The sequence below is a fragment of the Periophthalmus magnuspinnatus genome, chromosome 3, assembly GCF_009829125.3.
Source record: "Periophthalmus magnuspinnatus isolate fPerMag1 chromosome 3, fPerMag1.2.pri, whole genome shotgun sequence".
NCBI lineage: Eukaryota > Metazoa > Chordata > Actinopteri > Gobiiformes > Gobiidae > Periophthalmus > Periophthalmus magnuspinnatus.
In genome coordinates this window covers 7,550,657-7,569,853 of record NC_047128.1, presented here as the reverse complement: position 1 = coordinate 7,569,853, position 19,197 = coordinate 7,550,657, and the positions used below count along the sequence as shown (strand labels likewise).

General features: G+C 38.0%; 2 protein-coding genes across 3 annotated transcripts in view; both read right to left on the bottom strand.

Moving 5' to 3' along the window:
- gtf2f2a (general transcription factor IIF, polypeptide 2a) overlaps positions 1-19,197 on the bottom strand; it is a 63,341-nt gene that overhangs the window by 18,784 nt on the left and 25,360 nt on the right. The window lies entirely within an intron of this gene.
- The window catches only part of LOC117389695 (protein TANC1-like), a 99,612-nt gene that overhangs the window by 61,136 nt on the left and 19,279 nt on the right, over positions 1-19,197 (bottom strand). Inside the window, exons 7-9 of the mRNA XM_033987414.2 lie at positions 11,554-11,670; positions 9,955-10,245; positions 8,151-8,257 (exon numbers count right to left, since the gene is read on the bottom strand). Coding sequence (XP_033843305.1) covers positions 8,151-8,257; positions 9,955-10,245; positions 11,554-11,670 — 515 coding nt within the window. The remainder of the gene's footprint in view (positions 1-8,150; positions 8,258-9,954; positions 10,246-11,553; positions 11,671-19,197) is intronic.

The window sequence follows — 19,197 nt, the reverse complement described above, 5'->3', positions numbered from 1 at the left end:
CTTAATAGTACAATGATCACTGTTAGGTTTTCGTGAAATATCTAAGATTTTATATCTTGTCCAAGGGACTCAACTATTTCACAGTTTTCGGCACTTAGGAGATCCTTTTTTTCCCATATTGCTTGAAAATAGTGGTCTGCTTAATAGTGTGGAACGTTGTTCTAAAGTATTTTTTTTTCTTTAATTGGACAGATTTTACTGAGCCAAAGAGCCCTGAGACACAATACCATCCATGAGCTTCACTGGAAAACAAATAAAAATCTACCTTAAACACAATTTGCATAATAATTTGGAGTGTGTCATAGTCACCTTGTCGAATGATTATTTCTACACTAAGATTTTTAAATACATTCTTCACCAAATAAAGCTTACCAGAGGCTTCTTAATACATAATATGTATGAATAAAGTGTATTGTTGAAAATTAATACAATTAAAAATCAGAAATTGACATTTTGATAATGCCACTAATAAGGCCACTGTCTTTATAGAAGTTTGAATGTGTTTTAGAGTCTGTATAGTCCAGGTAATAATTACAATAAGTAAAATACAACTATGATTACTATATTGACTTATCATTCAATATATTATAAATGGAATAATCATTTTGGGGGGGCCAACATTTATTGTGGGTACTTTTTCTTTGTAGTAGTGGGAAATTATATCTGCAATATGATAAGATTTGAGCTGTAGTAGGTTGAAATTATGAACTAAACTTGCACAAACTAATTACTGTTGTTACGTGTTGTTGCTAAGTGTTGTATTCTTTGTTGCATTTGTGAATGATTCTGTTTTATGGTTTGGTTTTAATATTACTGTTTATCGGCTATATGCAGTTCAGCAATATATTGCTCTTCAAAATTAGTTATCGTAACAGGCCTAACTACAATCAATTCAATCAATTCATCTTTATTTCGGACTCGTGGTCCATTCAAAAAACAGACAGACAGCAACAATACAAAACAACAAACATCTATGTTTTAAAAAGACAACCATACCAATGTCTCCACATTCTGGATTGGTAGCGAATTGCACTGCATCTTATGCTTGTGAGTGACAGTAGAATTTCATTTTCTGACTTGTTCAGTCTGCAGATAAACCTGTACATTAAAGTTCTCAGTACAGCTTGCAATGTATTCACACGTGCGGTGACAAACAATTCAGTCGCACTGGTCCATCGTGGCCTCCTCAAGAGCACCCGCAACGCGTCATTATAAGCCACCTGCAGCCTCTGTAGACTGGCTTTTTTGTACCGAGTCCAGAGGTGAGCAGTGTATAGTGGTGTGCAATATGATTTAAATAACATTAACTTTACATCATCAGAGCATGAACCGAACTTGAACAGAAGAGTATTAGCTTGTGCATACAACATCCTGCATTGTCTATAAATATCATCATCATCTGCCATGTCCGCAGTGATGATGTGCCCAAGATATTTAATTTTAGCTGTAACATTCAATACAACATTAGACAGGCAAAAATCAGGATACCGCATGTGTTTATCCTCTTTAGTCCTGCAAATCATGATCATGCTCTTAGTTGCGTTATACTTGATGTCATACTCCACACCATAAGCTGAACAGATGTTGAGTAGCTGCTGTAACCCAGCGGTGCTCGGACTAAACACAACCAAGTCGTCTGCATACATTAAATGATTGAGGACAAAATTCCCAGCCACACATCCAGTTTTACATCTTTTGAGCTTTATAGACAGTTCATCTAAATACAAGTTGAACAGAACTGGGGACAAGATTCCTCCTTGTCTAACCCCATTGGTGACTCTAAATGGGGCAGAAACCCTGTTTCCCCACTTAATCTGCACTGTCTGCTGTCCATACCAATAAATTAAAATACGCACAATATATTTGGGTACACCTTTCTGCATCAGCTTCATAAATAATTTTCGGTGGTTCACTCTGTCAAATGCCTTGGATGCATCTAAAAAACACATAAAAACTGATGAGTTCTGCCTCCTGTATTTGTCAATAATCTCTTTTAGAGCATATATACACATGTCTGTGCCCAGCAGAGCCTTAAACCCAAACTGATTGTCTGTGGATTTAATACAGTGGGAGATCCTGTCAAGCAAGATTAATTCAATGATTTTTGAGACTATACTGGCCAGAGCTATAGGTCTGTAGTTGTTAGAGCTGCCAACTTTTCCAGTCTTATCTTTAATGACAGGGACTAGCAGTACAGTTAACAAACAGTCAGGTAAAAATCCATGGATAAGGAAAGCCGTGAGACAGATGGAAAGCAGTGGTGCTAACCTCACACTTGCAAATTTTAAATGCTCTGCTGAAACACCGTCCTGCCCACTGGCCTTATTATTAGATAGTTTGGTGACAGCTTTAAGGACTTCATGTGACAGGATTCCATCTGCATGGTCAACATCAGGCATAACACAAGGCTCACTCTGAACACAGTTAAATAATCTACTGTAGTGCTGACGCCAAAGCTCCAAGATGTTCTCAGTGCCGGAAGTGCCATCCACTGCACATGGCAAAGACGTTTTAGTGGCAGTCATGTTCATGGCAGACAATCATTTATTATTGTCAACTAGTCATGATTAGTCAATTAATCACTGCAGCCCCATGTAATCTTTGTACTCATATAGGGAGACTAAGGTGCCAAAGAGATTGGAAATGCTTGGACTGTAGGCACACGCCAAAACAGTTACTAGAACATTAGATACTCTTCCAGTGGTCTCAGATATATTGCTGAATCATTAAAATATAATTCCTTTATCATTTACGCACATAAAGCAAGATAACAGAAGGTATCAGAATGCGAAAATAAGCAGAAAGTGATGCTAATAAAGAATAATTTGCTGAGAAGACAATTATTATATAGTTTTATTGTCACATTCGTATGCCTTTACATAAATATACTCTTCTAAGCCAGGCAGTAACAAAACCCCATAGTCAAAAATGTTTAATATTGTATATCCATTTTTAATTTGTCCATTATGTAAATTTCCACTTTGTGGGATAAGATTCTCTTATCTCATAAAACTCCCTGGTGTATAGAATTTCTGTCCAATTTTCACATTATCATCTAGTAGTTCATGAATCCAAAAAATGACTCAGGCTTTTTGCTTGTATCAGCCAGATGGCCCACTCTGTTCTTATTTGTTGACTGTTGGAACAGCACTGATTCATGTTTAAGGTGGGACCATCTAAACTCCTCTGCCTTTGTGGAGGCTCACCCATGCAGAGTGACCTGGTCGTTATTTGATTATATTAATTCAAATTCAAAATATAAAGCCAGGTCAGCAGGGTTTTACGGATGAAGTAAGCTGTGAAAACACCACTACTATCTTAACAGCTGTCTGTCAATCAACATTAGATTGCCTATGTGTATCCCTGTAACTATAAGCATTGTGTAGGTTGCATCCTGGACACTACCAGCAAGTTGCGAGCCTGACTAAAGACAGCCATCTCTACCAAACTAATATTCATTTTAAAGAAAGATGGTGAGTTGTCCCTTCCGAAAAGTGACTGCTTTAGCGTACCACAAAAGATGCTTTATGTAACTTTTCTAATGAAGGATCCCCGACCTGCTTGTCACAATTGTCTTGCCTGCAATGTTCCACAATATCGAATTAAATGTATCCGTCTCAATGGTGACAAGCAGGTGCCTGGAATGGAATCAGAGTACAGGTCAGTTATATGGAGAAGCAACCTCACTGTAAGAATCCATGTTTTTCATTCTTTCAGCCAAAAAACACCTTCACTGAATAAATGCAAGGTTAAATTTTAATAGGTGAAGGACCCTGAAGAACATGTGTTAAATCATTACACACATTTGGACAATGTTAAAGCAGACTTATTATCCAAAACTGATTTTTTTAGAGCTTTTAATCATGTTATAGTTATTTCCTCTTCACATTTACCCTCTCAAGTATTTGGAGTGATTCGTGAATGTTTGAGCAATCTTTAATCGCTTTCTTTCTTTCTTTCTTTCTTTCTTTCTTTCAAGATGCCATATTGACAATCAATCCCCGTTTTCACCACCAACAGCATACACCCACTGCTCTGTACTTACTTCATTCTCTATTTCTTTTCTTATTCAGTGATACGCGCAGAATTCGGCAGCACTGCATCGTAATTTTGGTACACATTGTTAAAAATGCCTGCTAGTTAGCCTGATCTGCAGCTATCCATGAGACATGCTGACCCTTTGCTGTGATGACATTTACAGCAATGTCAGCTCCCATTGGGCAACCCAGTTTTCTAACGCGGTCAGCTGACTTATTTCTTTTATTACGTCCTCCAGTTTAAAATGTGCAAATTATAACATAATGACAGACGGGTGTCATTGATTAGCGCTATATAGCAGACACAAGCACAATAGGTCTTATTTAAGAGAATAAAGAAATTTAAAAGAGAAAAACGAGGGCACAGTCTCTCTCTCTCTCTCTCTCTCTATATATATATATATATATATATATATATATATATATATATATATATATATATATATATATATATATATATATATATATATATATATATATATATATATATATATATATATATATATATATATATATATATATATATATATATATATATATATAGTATATACATGTACAACCCCAATTCCAATGAATTTGGGATGCTGTGTAAAACTTAAAAAAAAAAAAAAAATAGAATACAATGATTTGCACTAGGAAACCACGTTGTTGTAACATGTGCAGAATGTGGTTTGGTATTGTCTTTCTAAAATTAGCAGGGATGTCCCTGAAAAAGACGTGGCTCGGATGGCAGCATATTTCGCTCCAAAACCTTTCAGCATTAATTGTGCTTTCACAGATGTGCAAGTTACCCATGCCATGGGCACTAACACACCCCCATACCATCACAGATGCTGGCTTTTGAACTTTGCGCTGATGCCTCCTCTTTGGCCTGCAGGACACGAGGTCCATGATTTCCAAAAACAATTTGAAATGTGGACTCGTCAGACCACAGCACACTTTCACTTTGTGTCACTCCCATTCTTAAATCACTGCATTGGCTCCCTGAAATTCTTCTGTTGACACATAAATGCATCACCGTTCAGGTGCCACTGTATTTGCAAGACCTGATCACTGCACAATCCTCAATCCGCACCCTCAGATCTACAGGCACCATGCTCCTCCTGGTCCCCCCCATCAGGCTCTGTTAATGGGGGACCAAGCCTTCCCTTCAGCTGCACCGCGACTATGGAATTGCCTCCCTGCCCAGCTGAGAGCTACACAGAACCTGGACTTTTTAAAAGCTAATTTAAAGACCTTTTTATTTAGAAAAGCTTACTGCTGATGTTTTTAGTTTTTAGCAATCAGTATTTTAATGTTCTTTTACTGTAGCACTCTGGGATTTTGTTTAATGAAGAGTGCATTATAAATAAAATGTATTATTATTATTATTATTATTATTATTATATACGGCTTTCACTTTGCATGGTACAGTATTAACTTGAACTTGAAGATGTAGCGACAAACTGTGTTAACTGACAAAGGTTTCTTAAAGAGTTCCTGAGCCCATATGGTAATATCCTTTACACATTCATGTCTGTTTTTAATACAGTACCGCCTGAGGGATCGAAGGTCACGGGCAATCAATGTTGGTTTTTCGGCCTTGCCGCTTACGTGCAGAGATTACTCCAGATTCTCTGAATATTTTGATGATATAATGGACCGTAGATGATGAAATCACTAAATTCCTTGCAATTGTATGTTGACAAATGTTGTTCTTAAACGGTTGGACTATTTGCTCACGCAGTTGTTCACAAAGTGGTGAACCTTGCCCCATCCTTGCTTGTGAATGACTGAGCTGACTTTTATACCCAATCATGACACTCACCTGTTTCCAATTAACCTGTTCACCTGTGGCATGTTCCAAACAGGTGCATTTTAACTATTTCCTCAACTTTCCAATTCTTTTGTTGTAGTTGCAGACATCACATTTATATATTAATTATTAATAATATAATAATAATATTAACATTTAGATAAAAACAATAAAGTTTATCAGTTTGAACATTAAATATCATGTCTTTGTAGTTTAATTAGTTCAATATAGGTTGAAAAGGATTTGCATATCATTGTATTTTGTATTTTAGTTTTTTTAAGTTTTACACAGCGTCCCAACTTCATTGGAATTGAGGTTGTGTCCAGTATATATACAGTGAGGAAAGTAAGTATTTGAACACCCTGTGATTTAGCAAGTTCTCCACTTAGAAATCATGGAGGAGTCTGAAATTTTCATCTTAGGTGCATGTCCACTGTGAGACATAATCTAAATTGTATGATTGTATGATTTTTTAAATAATTTATTTTTATCTTACTGCTGCAAATAAGTATTTGAACACCTGAGAAGATCAATGTTAATATTTGGTACAGTAGCATTTATTTGCAATTACAGAGGTCAAACGTTTCCTGTAGTTTTTCACCAGGTTTGCACACACTGCAGGAGGGATTTTGGCCCACTCCTCCACACAGATCTTCTCTAGATCAGTCAGGTTTCTGGGCTGTCGCTGAGAGTTTGAGCTCCCTCCAAAGATTTTCTATTGGGTTTAGGTCTGGAGACTGGCTAGGCCACTCCAGAATCTTGATATGCTTCTTACAGAGCCACTCCTTGGTTATCCTGGCTGTGTGCTTCGGGTCATTATCATGTTGGAAAACCCAGCCACGACCCATCTTCAATGCTCTAACTGAGGGAAGGAGGTTGTTCCCCAAAATCTCGCAATACATGGCCCCGGTCATCCTCTCCTTAATACAGTGCAGTCATCCTGTCCCATGTGTAGAAAAACACCCCCAAAGCATGATGTTTCCACCCCCATGCTTCACAGTAGGGATGGTGCTCTTTGGATGTTAATCATCATTCTTCTTTCTCCAAACACGGCGAGTGGAATTAAGACCAAAAAGTTCTATTTTGGTCTCATCTGACCACATGACTTTCTCCCATGATTCCTCTGGATCATCCAAATGGTCATTGGCAAACTTAAGACGGGCCTGGACATGTGTTGGTTTAAGCAGGGGAACCTTCCGTGCCATGCATGATTTTAAACCATGACGTCTTAGTGTATTACTAACAGTAACCTTGGAAAAGGTGGTCCCAGCTCTTTTCAGGTCATTGACCAGCTCCTCCCGTGTAGTTCTTTTTGACAGTTCTTTGGTCTTGGCCATGTTAGTAGTTGGAGTCTTGTGTGCGTGTGCGTGTATATGTATATATATATATATATATATATATATATATATATATATATATATATATATATATATATAGCTTCATGTATAGAAGGACTTACAGCATGCAGTAATCAACATAAGATAAAATACTTTGCACATGTTGGTGTTGTGTGGCTTCTCATCTATGTCTCACCTTGAAAATAGAAGGACTGAAATGTTACATAGAGTGTCCCAATACATATATAATATTGTGTCAGGATCTGGGTTTTTTGCGTCTTCTGTGCTGTTTTCCCCTCTCCCTTCTGTGTCTTGCCTGAAGCTGGGCGGAGATTCTGGTTCCTCCCGCACACACCTACAGTCAATCTGCAATCAAGCCTCAGCCTCTGGAGTACAAAGGGGCTGAGGATTATTAGAGGGGCTGCCAGATCGTCGAGTCAACTTCATTTGTTTCTACAAGTCATCTCCATGTCATCCTCCATGTCATCCTTCTGTTTATTCGCCAGTGTATCCACTGTGATCCCGCTCCTTGGAACCACTCTGCACCTCCGCCTCTGACCCAGCTCTTCATGACTGTTACGAACTCCTCAGCCTCAGATCCAGCTTGCCTCGACCGGTACGAACACCCCAGCCTCTGACCCTGTGACCCACGACCTACTCCAAGACTACTGCATATGACACCGCTCTCAAATGTCTGCTCTGTCTACCTTCATTCACATTTCCATGCCTGTAAATAAACTTTGTTCAAACTTTTACCCGGGTCTGAAACTTTGGTCCTCCTCCCATCAGTCGTTACGACACATACTCTTCCATATATGTATAATTCTTATCTTGTCCAGTCTAAAACAGCCCATACTAAAACTGTAATCCCTTCAGTATATGGTTGATATTACACTCAACTCTGGCTTAGTAAAATACATTTTACATATCCAAACCTTTCAAAGACGACATTCGACAAGTATAAGTACTGTGCTAATGTACCTTTGCAGCGAGCGCTCTGACAGCCTCTTTTCTGCCTTCACTGGCTCCAGTGCTGAGGCTGGACTGGGACTCTGGTTTGGATCCCAATTTAGAGTGTTTATCTCCACCTGCACACAGCCCAAACGACACACACAAAGCTGCTATTTACACTTGTTAGAAGAAGAAATATCTAGCATCGGTTTTGTCATTTAATTAGGGCATAACTTGAAAACTGAACTCGTCACCTGGCAAAAACAGTGTTACTATTTCACCATGAACAGTAATATGAATTTCTTTGCACGTCAAGTCACAGCACACCTTCTGTTCAATGTAAATCAAAATGACAGAACAGAAGATATTAATGAATAATACAGTGATAGAAGTTAATGGCAGGACAAGCTTGTATTCAAAAAGCAGTCCCAGCAACAGCTTCTGCATTTGGTGTTAGGGTTGGGTATTATTTCTGAAATCTGAACAATACTTTAATACTTAAAGTAGCAATTACTAAATTGATTATTATGATGTTACAAATTTCAATCAATACTTTCTTTGAACAAAACTAGTGCATTTCAATAATTTATTATTTATTTTTTACAACTACTTATTATAATAACATGTGTGACAAATCATTGGTATTTTTTTTTTTAAAAGTCAGGTGAGGCTAAATTTCACAAGGTTACATAACCAATCGTCAGTGATTGGTTATGTAACCTTGTAGTATAATCCAGCATTTGGTTTTGTTGTTTTAAATTTTTTTTCCTGACAAAGTTTCAGGAGCAGAAGTATCACCACTCGTGTATAAAAGGGGAACAACAAACTCCCATCGCTCACACAAGTGCAATCAGCACACCAAACCTCAGGGGAGGACTTGAAAGAAGAGTGCATGACCCAGTTACACCCTCGTCCCAAAAAGTGGGAGACCTCACAGCGCAGTTTATAGAGCAGAGATTCAAGTTTTTTAAACACAAAAATCCTGTATATCCTTATTTATACACTTTTCTGTAGTCTATCTATCTGTAGAAATCTATCTGGAATTGAAAACTTCCAATCCAAGCGCTAAGTTTTTCCACTTTTCCACACTACACTGTAACTTGCTCTTAGACAATACAATCAATATATATATTGTATACTTCACAATGACTGAATAAAAATCTTACAAAGCAAACCATACACATTTAATATCTTGTGAAAGTGAACAAGTTTATGCCGTATCTGAAGACACAGAGGCAATAACTGAGATACTTAGCATACACTATTATTAGTGTGTGCTACCAAAATAGTAGAACAACAGAAATTTAATTTTTTTTTGTACAACTGAAAAACACACCGGACTATTAACCAAATACTGTATGCTAGGGGCTAAACTGAAATGTAGGCTTTTTTCCTCCTCCTCGCCTGGCCCTCCTCCGCCCCCCTCCCTCCTTCTCGCCTGGCCGATTTTTCTTGTTTTGTCTGATTTTTCCTGTTGTTTGATTTTCCTGTTTGTTTTTGTGTGTAGGCAGCACGGTGGCTGAGTGGCAACACTCAAGCCTCACAGCAAGAAGGTTTGGTTCGATCCCCAGGTTGCCCAGGCCTTTCTGTGTGGAGTTTTGCATGTTTCTCCCCATGTCTGGTTGGGTTTCCTCCGGGTACTCTGGTTTCCCCCATCAACCAAAAACATGAACGCCCTTCGAGACAACTGTTGTTGTGATTTTGGGCGTTACAAAAATAAAATGAATTGAATTTTTAATTTAGGAGTCTGAACAACATGAACACAAAAGCTTAGGACTTAAAGAGGGTGTTAATTAAATGCTGCTCCTATTAGAGCTTGTGTGTTTTCACTTACATTTAGGTGATGCTACCGGGCTGTTGGGCAGGGTTGTTGCCCCCTGTGGTGTGCAATGGCCAGGATAGCTGAGACTGACGAGCTGCCAGATGATCGCGGTCTTCCCTGATCCAGCATTCCCCACGATCACAGCCCCACGACCCTCACAGCTGCTGCTCTTCTTTAGGACCTCCCCCAAGCGGACATACAGCCAATCACGGCCCACAAATGGAGTGTCTGCTGTCATCCCCGGGACTTCGAATAACAAGGGCTTCAGCATGATGTCAGCTTGTTTAAACAGAGCCAGTTTACCTGAAGAAATGTAAAAACAATTAAAGATGCACTATGTAATTTTTGTGGTGGAGGGTCTATCTCCCTGCTTGTCCACAAGGAGATATTATCTAGAACAGCATAGTATTTATGATCAGTAGAAAGGCGGTCTGCTCACATTAAGAATGCATGTTTTCCAAGAAAACTTTGTGCCGTAAAAACACCTAAAATGAAATATATGCTAGATGTGTTTAATGCCATACTGAGGAACACTCCAGGCAAAGCAATAACATTTCAACCAGGAGGCACACCTATTCTGCAAAATCAACTTTTCAAAGCTTTTTTCAGAGCTTCCCATCACCATTTGCTCACCCAAAGTTGTTTTTGGAAAGATTCATGCATTTTTGAGCAATCTTCAATTGTCCATTTTCAAGACACGGTTTTGCTGATCTACTCCCATTTTCACTGCCCCGGCATATGCCCGCTGCTCTGTAGTTTGTTCTCCAATTTTATTTTCTTAATACCAGGAGGTGCCAACAGCTGCAAAGCTCTTTGTTGTGACGTTTACAGTGACATCAGTTCCACTGGGCACCGCAGTTTTCTAATTAAAATGTTTAAGATGAACATTACGATTTAAAATATCCAAATAATATAATGATCCATGGGTATGGATCACAAGCGCAAGCACAAGCTTTAAGCACAAGCATGAAGAATGAATCTATAAACCAAAAATTGAAAAATATATCTAAAAATTCTAATCCATATATCTGTGTAATCCCTCAGTCGTCCAGGGCTGATCCATAGCAAAAAGGCAGTGTCCCAAAGCTATCTGAGCATCTATCTTTGTCCACCAACTATCTGATTAGAACTGAAGTGGCTTGGATGAGCAGCGAAACGTCTTCACTCCTACAACAATTTGTCCATTTGACAGATATAAACTTCATCTTTTGCTCTAATCCATATAGTCAAATATACATCCACAAAATCTACTTAAACTAACAAGGTTCTTTAAAAGTACTACATAGAATCCCAAGACTAACTAATAATAAGTATTGTTTGTGATTTTTAAGATCTTGTAGTTGAGCATCAATCATATGGTGCCAAAAGTACATTGCGTTTCAATAAAAAGGTACAGAAGTGCAAGCTTGATCAAAATCACCTCTCATCCCTCATTCATAAGAAACACACAAATAGAACAGAATAGAAAAAGCTGAGTGTTGAAGTGGGAGCTGGCTCATTAGTCATGTGTGAGTTGTTTAGGACATAGTGTAGTGTTACTCATTCAGACTTCACAGATGTTTCACTGTGATATATTTGCTCATTTTTACCCCAGGACAAACCCCAAAATACCTTTGGAGTCGTCATTTGTGCGCCCAGCTGTGTGTTGTTTGCGGACAGACGCTTGATGTCCCGTGGACCTCTGATTGTCCAGAAAGCTCAGATCCTCCAGTCTGGTGGTGCTGGTAGCTGAAACATGAAAAGTACAATTATTTATCAAGAAATATGGCATTTCGCAGTCATTCGCTTCCCTTTGAAGGACAACATTTTCAACATTTTATATTAACATTTTCAATTCAATAACATTTTATTTATACAGCACATTTAAAATACAACTTAAGCTGCCCAAAGTGCTTCACATAAACAACAACAAACAAAAACAGATACATAAAATACAATGCATAGGAAAAGAACAATAAAACAATTAAACACCAAGATATCCTGCCTAGCTAGAACCCATTTTATTTTACTTTAGAGATATAAATATGAACAGAAATGACTACAGTATCTAAAATTTGCTGAAATTCTGTGTATCCATGGAAACTGAGAAAAACACACTGACCTTGGTGTAGAAGAAGGAGAAAAAAACAAAAACAAAAAACAACCCCCCCCCCCCCAAAAAAAAACAAAACAAAACAACACACCACAAATATGCTAATAAATTTAATCTAGAACGAAAAGCAGCAGTTGAACATTGTGAAAATCTATGTCTTTTCACATGAATAGATTTGTTGTTGTGACCACATAAACATCAACTGTCATTGTCAAAGTCATTATGTCCTCATTTAACCTTGTCTTGTTGCTAAGGGCATGCTGCAGTGTTTGCCATTTAAATTAATGCATGTTTTTGTGATGTTATGCTGCTTTACCGCAACTGTAGATATGTGAGTCCTAGTATAAGTTGCCCATTGCATATGTTTTATTGACTGAGATGAAATTGTATGTTATGTAAGCAGTAAAGAACATAAGGCAATGAGACTCCTACCTTGGCTCATCATCCTCCCACTCACAATACAGAGTTTACAGGTCAGTCGAGAGCAACTAGTACAGAGTTTAAGATACTCAATTCCAGATTCAAGCAGTCTTTTGACACATAAAGCATTCCTATGTTGGATAAAAATCTATTGGTCATATTTTTATATAGCGCTTTTCGACCTTCAAAGCACTCAAAGCACTTTACATCAATGAACCACTCATCCATTCACACACACATACATACACCCTTACATACACCATTGTACGCAAATACTGGGGGCAAGGTGGGTTAAGTGTCTTGCCCATGGACACAACAACAGCATTCATCTGCAGAAGCTGGAATTGCACTGCCAATCTGTTGGCCAATGGATCTGACTGCTCAACCAATGATGTTTACGTCGAGGGCGGGAATCGAATTACTGACCTTTGGCTCAGTGGAAAAGCACTCTGCCTACTACTGAGCTACTGTCGCCCCATTAAAATAAAGAGTTTAAAGAAGTGGGGTTAGCGGATGCACATACATTGGTTATAGGGCCTGAAATGAAAAAAATGGATCATCCCGGAATTTTTTAAAATGACTAGTAGCACTGTTGTTTTTTGTAATTTTATTAATGATGAATATATAGACAAAATATAAATCGCACCGCTGACCTCCTTAGATATTGATATAGTTGTTTCGTCCTCATTTCACTTCTAAGTAGTCTTAATTTTGTCAGTCCAAAGTCCGAACATCAAGAAACAGTGCATCTTGACAGTGCTAGTCCTAGTGCAAGACCAGTTTAGTACAGATTAGAACTAGTTTGAATCTGGTTTTATTACTTCTACCATCAACATATCTGCTTACTAAACAATGGAGGCATATTTATTCATAATGTGTAGTCAGTATAACATGTTTCCTATGAGACCAAGAGCATTAGTACCCAAACTTTGACAAAACAAAGCATGAAAGCTGTATCTACAACTAAAAATGTGTGAAATGTATCAGCAGTTTTGAATCCTTGAGGTGAAGAGCCACAAGCAATCATAACTCAGAAAAGAGAAGGAGAGTGACAGGTCAGGAGAGATGGTGCAACAAATCAGTTTTTGTAGAGATGTTTTTGAGGTTTTGAATAAATTGGGTTAGTAATGGGGTCATAAAAAGGACAGGTGTTTTGAAGATAAAGTCAGCATCCCATGGCCACACAGAAACTTAGACAGGTGTTAAACAGCATATAATATGGAAAATAAACATTTATAAATAATAACCAAGAGCCTATGTAGGTTGCAATTTTGATCAGTTAAATAAAGCTGATTCAGAGTTGCTTCATACTTCACTTCTACCTCTCAGATCGCTCTCAGTTTATTCAGCTCAAGTCATTCACCTCACACCCCTTCCCTGTCACGTCAGGTGTTCCTCAGGGTTCTGTCCTCGGTCCTCTGCTCTTTCTAATCTATCTTCTCCCCCTTGGTTCCATCTTTAGAAAACACCACATTCACTTTCACTGTTACGCGGATGACACCCAGCTCTACATTTCCAGTAAACCCAACTCTACACTTCCACCCTCCTCCCTGACAGACTGCCTCACAGAAATACAAACCTGGTTCACCTCAAACTTCCTCAAACTTAACGGCAATAAAACATAACTCCTACTCATCGGCACCAAATCCACCCTAAGCAAATTAAATCCTTTTTCCATATCCATTGATGGCTCCTCTATCTCCCCCTCCCCTCAGGTAAAGAGTCTGGGTGTCATCCTCGACAGCACACTTTCCTTCACCTCCCATATCAACAACATCACCCGGTCCGCCTATTTCCACCTCAGAAACATCCACCGCCTCCGTCCCTCACTCACCCCACACACCACCGCCATCCTCATCCATAGCCTGGTCACTTCCTGTATAGACTATTGCAATTCTCTTCTGTTCGGACTCCCACAGAAATCACTCCATAAACTCCAACTGGTCCAAAACTCAGCTGCCCGCATTATCACACACACATCCTCCCATCACCACATCACACCTGTCCTGCAACAGCTCCACTGGCTCCCCATCACGCACCGTATACACTACAAAATCATACTCCTCACATACAAAGCTCTCCACAACCTGGCCCCTCCATACCTGTCTGACCTCATTCACATCTCCACACCTGCCCGCTCCCTCCGCTCCTCCTCTTCCCTGCACCTCACTGTCCCTCCTGCCCGTCTTGTCACTATGGGGAGCAGAGCCTTCAACTGCTCTGCTCCCCAGCAGTTCCAGAGCTGGGGAGCAGAGCAGTTGAAGGCTCTGCTCCCCAGCTCTGGAACTCCCTCCCCCATGACCTCCGCAACACACACTCACTCCCACACTTCAAATCTAAACTCAAAACTCATCTGTTTAGAAAGGCCTTCTCACCCTGACCACTCTGACCATAACTGCTCTGTCTTTTAATCTATATTTGTTTTTAAATGTATTTTTAATCATTTTACATTGTTCAATTTGTATTGTGTATGTATGTATGTATGTATGTATGTATGGCGACCTTGAGAGCCTTGAAAGGCGCCTAACAAATAAAATGTATTATTATTATTATTATTATTATTATTACTGTGATAGCTTAAATGCGCCTGTTACTCACTCAAAAAAAGACTGATGAAAGGCTGTGCAATTAATCAAAAATTGATCGAGAGAAATATGACATCTTATTCTGCCCCGCCTACTTTTTCATGGAGAATATCAGAGTTTGAGAAGTTTTGTGGCTAAAATATCATATAAAGCAGATTGATTTGTGTAAAATGTTCAGTGTTCATGTGACCAACAAGTCAACACTACACTGATTCTCTGGAAGGCTTTAAAATGGCTCTGTAGCCCCTATAGAACTTATCTGCTGTTAAGATTTGCCCCCCAGGCAAAATACAACCCGAATGACAATGGAGGCGCTCATGACAATTTCCGAAATAAGGTCAATTACAAGTCTGTATTGTTAATGTTCAGGAAATTTATATTGAAAACCATTTACTTGGTTAAAATGAGAGAAAGTAAAAATGCAATAAAAACTTGACTGTGTGCAGCAAAACTTTGTGCAGCATTCTCATTTTGCACAAAATGAGAATGCTGAAATAACAATTTTAAGTGGAGTGGGCGATATGTCAAATGAAATTACAACTTTTTTGGCCTGCCTAGTAACACAATGCTTGACAGACAATGAACAGTAGGAGAAGTGTGGGGAGGGAATATGGTATGTCTCTGTTTAGGGTATTAAACTTTAAACCACATGTCTCAAACTCAAGGCCCGGGGGCCAAATGTGGCCCTCCACATCATTTTATGTGGCCCTCGACAGGGTAAATTAAAAGGTATGATGGTCTTAAAATGTCATTTTATCAGGAGATCCAGTTACACATCCATATTTTTTTTTTTTACATCTAGGCAAATGCATATGCAATATTTGTAATTTGAATAAGTAATAAATACAGAAACAGTTAATTAACAAGTTAAAAAAGTAGTACATATGGCCCTTTGAGGGCAGCCATCTTGCTAATGTGGCCCTCAGTAAAAATGTGTTTGACACCCCTGCTTTAAACTTAAAAGCATGAATACAGATATAACTCTCTACAGATTGGTAGATTGTCCTTGGCTTGTATCATGATTCTATTAATGTCACCATATAGCCCATTCTGTATAATGTAGACACGGAACTTATTCAGAGCAAAGTAGGGTTGTCAGTAGGGTTGTCAAAAGTATCAAAAATCTAATGCTAATACTAGTATCGAAACTAAATACTCATATATATATATATATATATATATATATATATATATATATATATATATATATATATATATATATATAATACAAGTAACAAGTATCAATACTAAAAAGAACAGAAATGTACTTTTCTTGTAAAGCTTTAGAACAAATTTGAGCTGTATCAGAACAATTATAAGACCACATAAACCATGGACCACTATGGAACATTCCTGGATGTCTGAGGATTACACAGATACAAGTCCACATGGTAATATAAAATAAATGTAATGTTCAAAATGACATTCTATTGTCTAATCAGAATCAGTAATGAATATCAAGTCTGTTCCTTAGTATCGAAACCAGTTTGAAATTGTTTTATCGTGACAACACTAAAAGTTATACAAAGCCAATAGTAAATAATTTTGGTATTTTATGAACCAATCCAATACAGAAAATGGTCACGCAGCCATATTGGAATTCCCAACCCATGGTAGAAAATAAATAGCCTAGATTCGTGGCATGTGTCCCCTAGTAGTTTGCTGCCCCATATTATTTTACACAAACTTTTATATGAAACAACATTCTCAAATAACATCTCACTGTGGATTTACAAACATAATTACTGTCTAAACATAAAAAACATGCTTGTGAATTTTCTGAATGGCATCTTGGTCATTCATTATTTCTGTAACATGAAAAATCCCTTGAGAAATCTGTAAATCTGGTATTACAGCTGCATGTAATCCTTTCAGAGCGGGATAAAAATGCAGTCACTAAACCTCTGATGTAAAATGCCATAGCTGCAAAGAAACGACCTGTGAATGGCACCCTAAATGCTATAATAATGCATTATACACTGTGTATATGATGCGGTAGGTCCATTAATAACATTAATGGACCTACCAGGTTATAGCTTCACATCAATTACTACTTCAACTGTAATGTATTGGCAGAACCCAGTTACCGAATTAGAAAATTGCAAGCATACCAAGTAAAAGGTCAGTAGGTGTAGAAGGTGGGCAATTTTACTTATTTACTAGATGTTGCAATAGTGAACTCTGCCTCCTACAAGCAACAAAACAAAGAAAGTGTTAAGTAATAAGAGAGGATGGTAGTGTAGTGCTTAGCAGTAGAAAATGAAAGACAAATCAAGCAAAAGGATTGGATTAAACCTGAGATGAAAGGCTGATCTACAAACAGACAAGACAGTCCTATATAAACAATAGACCTGTCACGATAATTACTATATCGACTTATCATTCAATACATGACAGATGGAACAAGAATTTTTGGGGGTCAATTTTTCTTTGGATCAGTACGATGTTTTTTTTTTGGTTTTTTTTCTGTACTAAATGAGATTAGAGTTTTTGAGAGTTGATTTATGAACTTCTCATTATATAGCCTATACACATTAAATGTTGCATTCTGTTATTTTTAATTGCAGCTCATATTTTTAATAATATTAAACCATTAAGCAGAAATATCTGGGGGGTATTTCTGCTTAATGATTTTGTTTGAATATTATAATTTATCATCTATATTTACTTCAGCAATATATCGCAGTTCAAAATGGTCACAATGTTGTTATCGAGATGCAAAAGCATTAATTAATTTATGTCAATATTACCCATCCCTAATCCATATTTGGTTTCAGTTTCATTCTATTTTGTGTTCCATTACAATGACATTTTCAGAGAGGAAAATTAAGCACATGTCTGACATTTATTCAAAACATTTATATAAATATTCAGCTTCATCTGGTGAAAAATATGTGAAGGAAAATCATGAAATAAAAATAATTTTCAAATCATTGATGTGATATGAATTCTGATTTACTACTACTATCCCACAAAAAGCTGGTAGCCTCTGTGGTAGCTATTTCACACCTGCTCCTTCTATTAGTCAACCTTCATCTTGCTATATGTGAGTTACAGGAAAATGTAAATGTACACCGTAACTTATCAGATAAAAGGTCCACCACCTACTTGCATCCATAGGTGTTATTCCTGCCAAGAATATTTAACAGTATGGCATTAAAATTATCTATTGTTAAGGAGACAAGCAGACTACAATCATGCCAAGACACCGGTCAGATCTGTAGAAGAGAGGCAAGACAACTCACAGTAACAATCCATGTATTTCAAGGTATTTGTTTAATATACGTAAATGTAAAAAAAGATAAATATGTTTAATGCCATAATGTGGAACTTTGCAGGCAAAGCAATAACATCTCCACGGAAACAAGCAGTTGGTTAACCCTCCACCAGAAAGGGTACACAGTGCAATCTTACATATCTTACATTCATCTGCACACTGATTTTGCAATAGAAATCAAACAACACAGCATTCAACAGAAATTTAATTAGTTTTGTAGCACAATTTTAAGCTTTGCAACTGAGGAACTGAATATTTAAGTCAGAGAACTGAGGATTGAATGAACATCAACAGAGAACAGTCAGCCACTAACAGTGTGAGGGAGGTGTGGAGTGGGATGGGAGATGATAGCTGGCTAAAGATGGAGGGCCAAATGGCTAAGTGAACCAGTGATGCAGCTAGAGCAGCTTTAGAGCCTGTTTGACACAGGGACAAGCTGGACACTTCATCCCTGCGCGTGATGGGGCCCCGTCTGCTCCTGAACACCTATCCTACTCACAATGGCCTTTCTCTGGCCACTGACACCCGGACAATGATTACCCAACAAACCCTCCTGATCTATCATCATTTTTAAAGGTCAACTCCGTCGCCCCGCGCTACTGCCTCCAGCGCTTCTGATGTCATCGTCCAAAAAGCCACAAATCACCAAGTTCTGAACCTTCAAAAGCCACTGATATAAATGAGAAGATCAAAGAGAATTACTGAACATAAAGCAATATATAGTGTGGATCAAGCCACATCCTGGTGAATTAGTTTAAACTTCTTCTACAATCATTATTTCACAAAAAATATTCATTATGAGACAGACCTCACAGTAAGACTTTAAGCCTGAATAAAGGTGTGACAGAATGGGCAAATACATAATGCTATATGATTCTGAA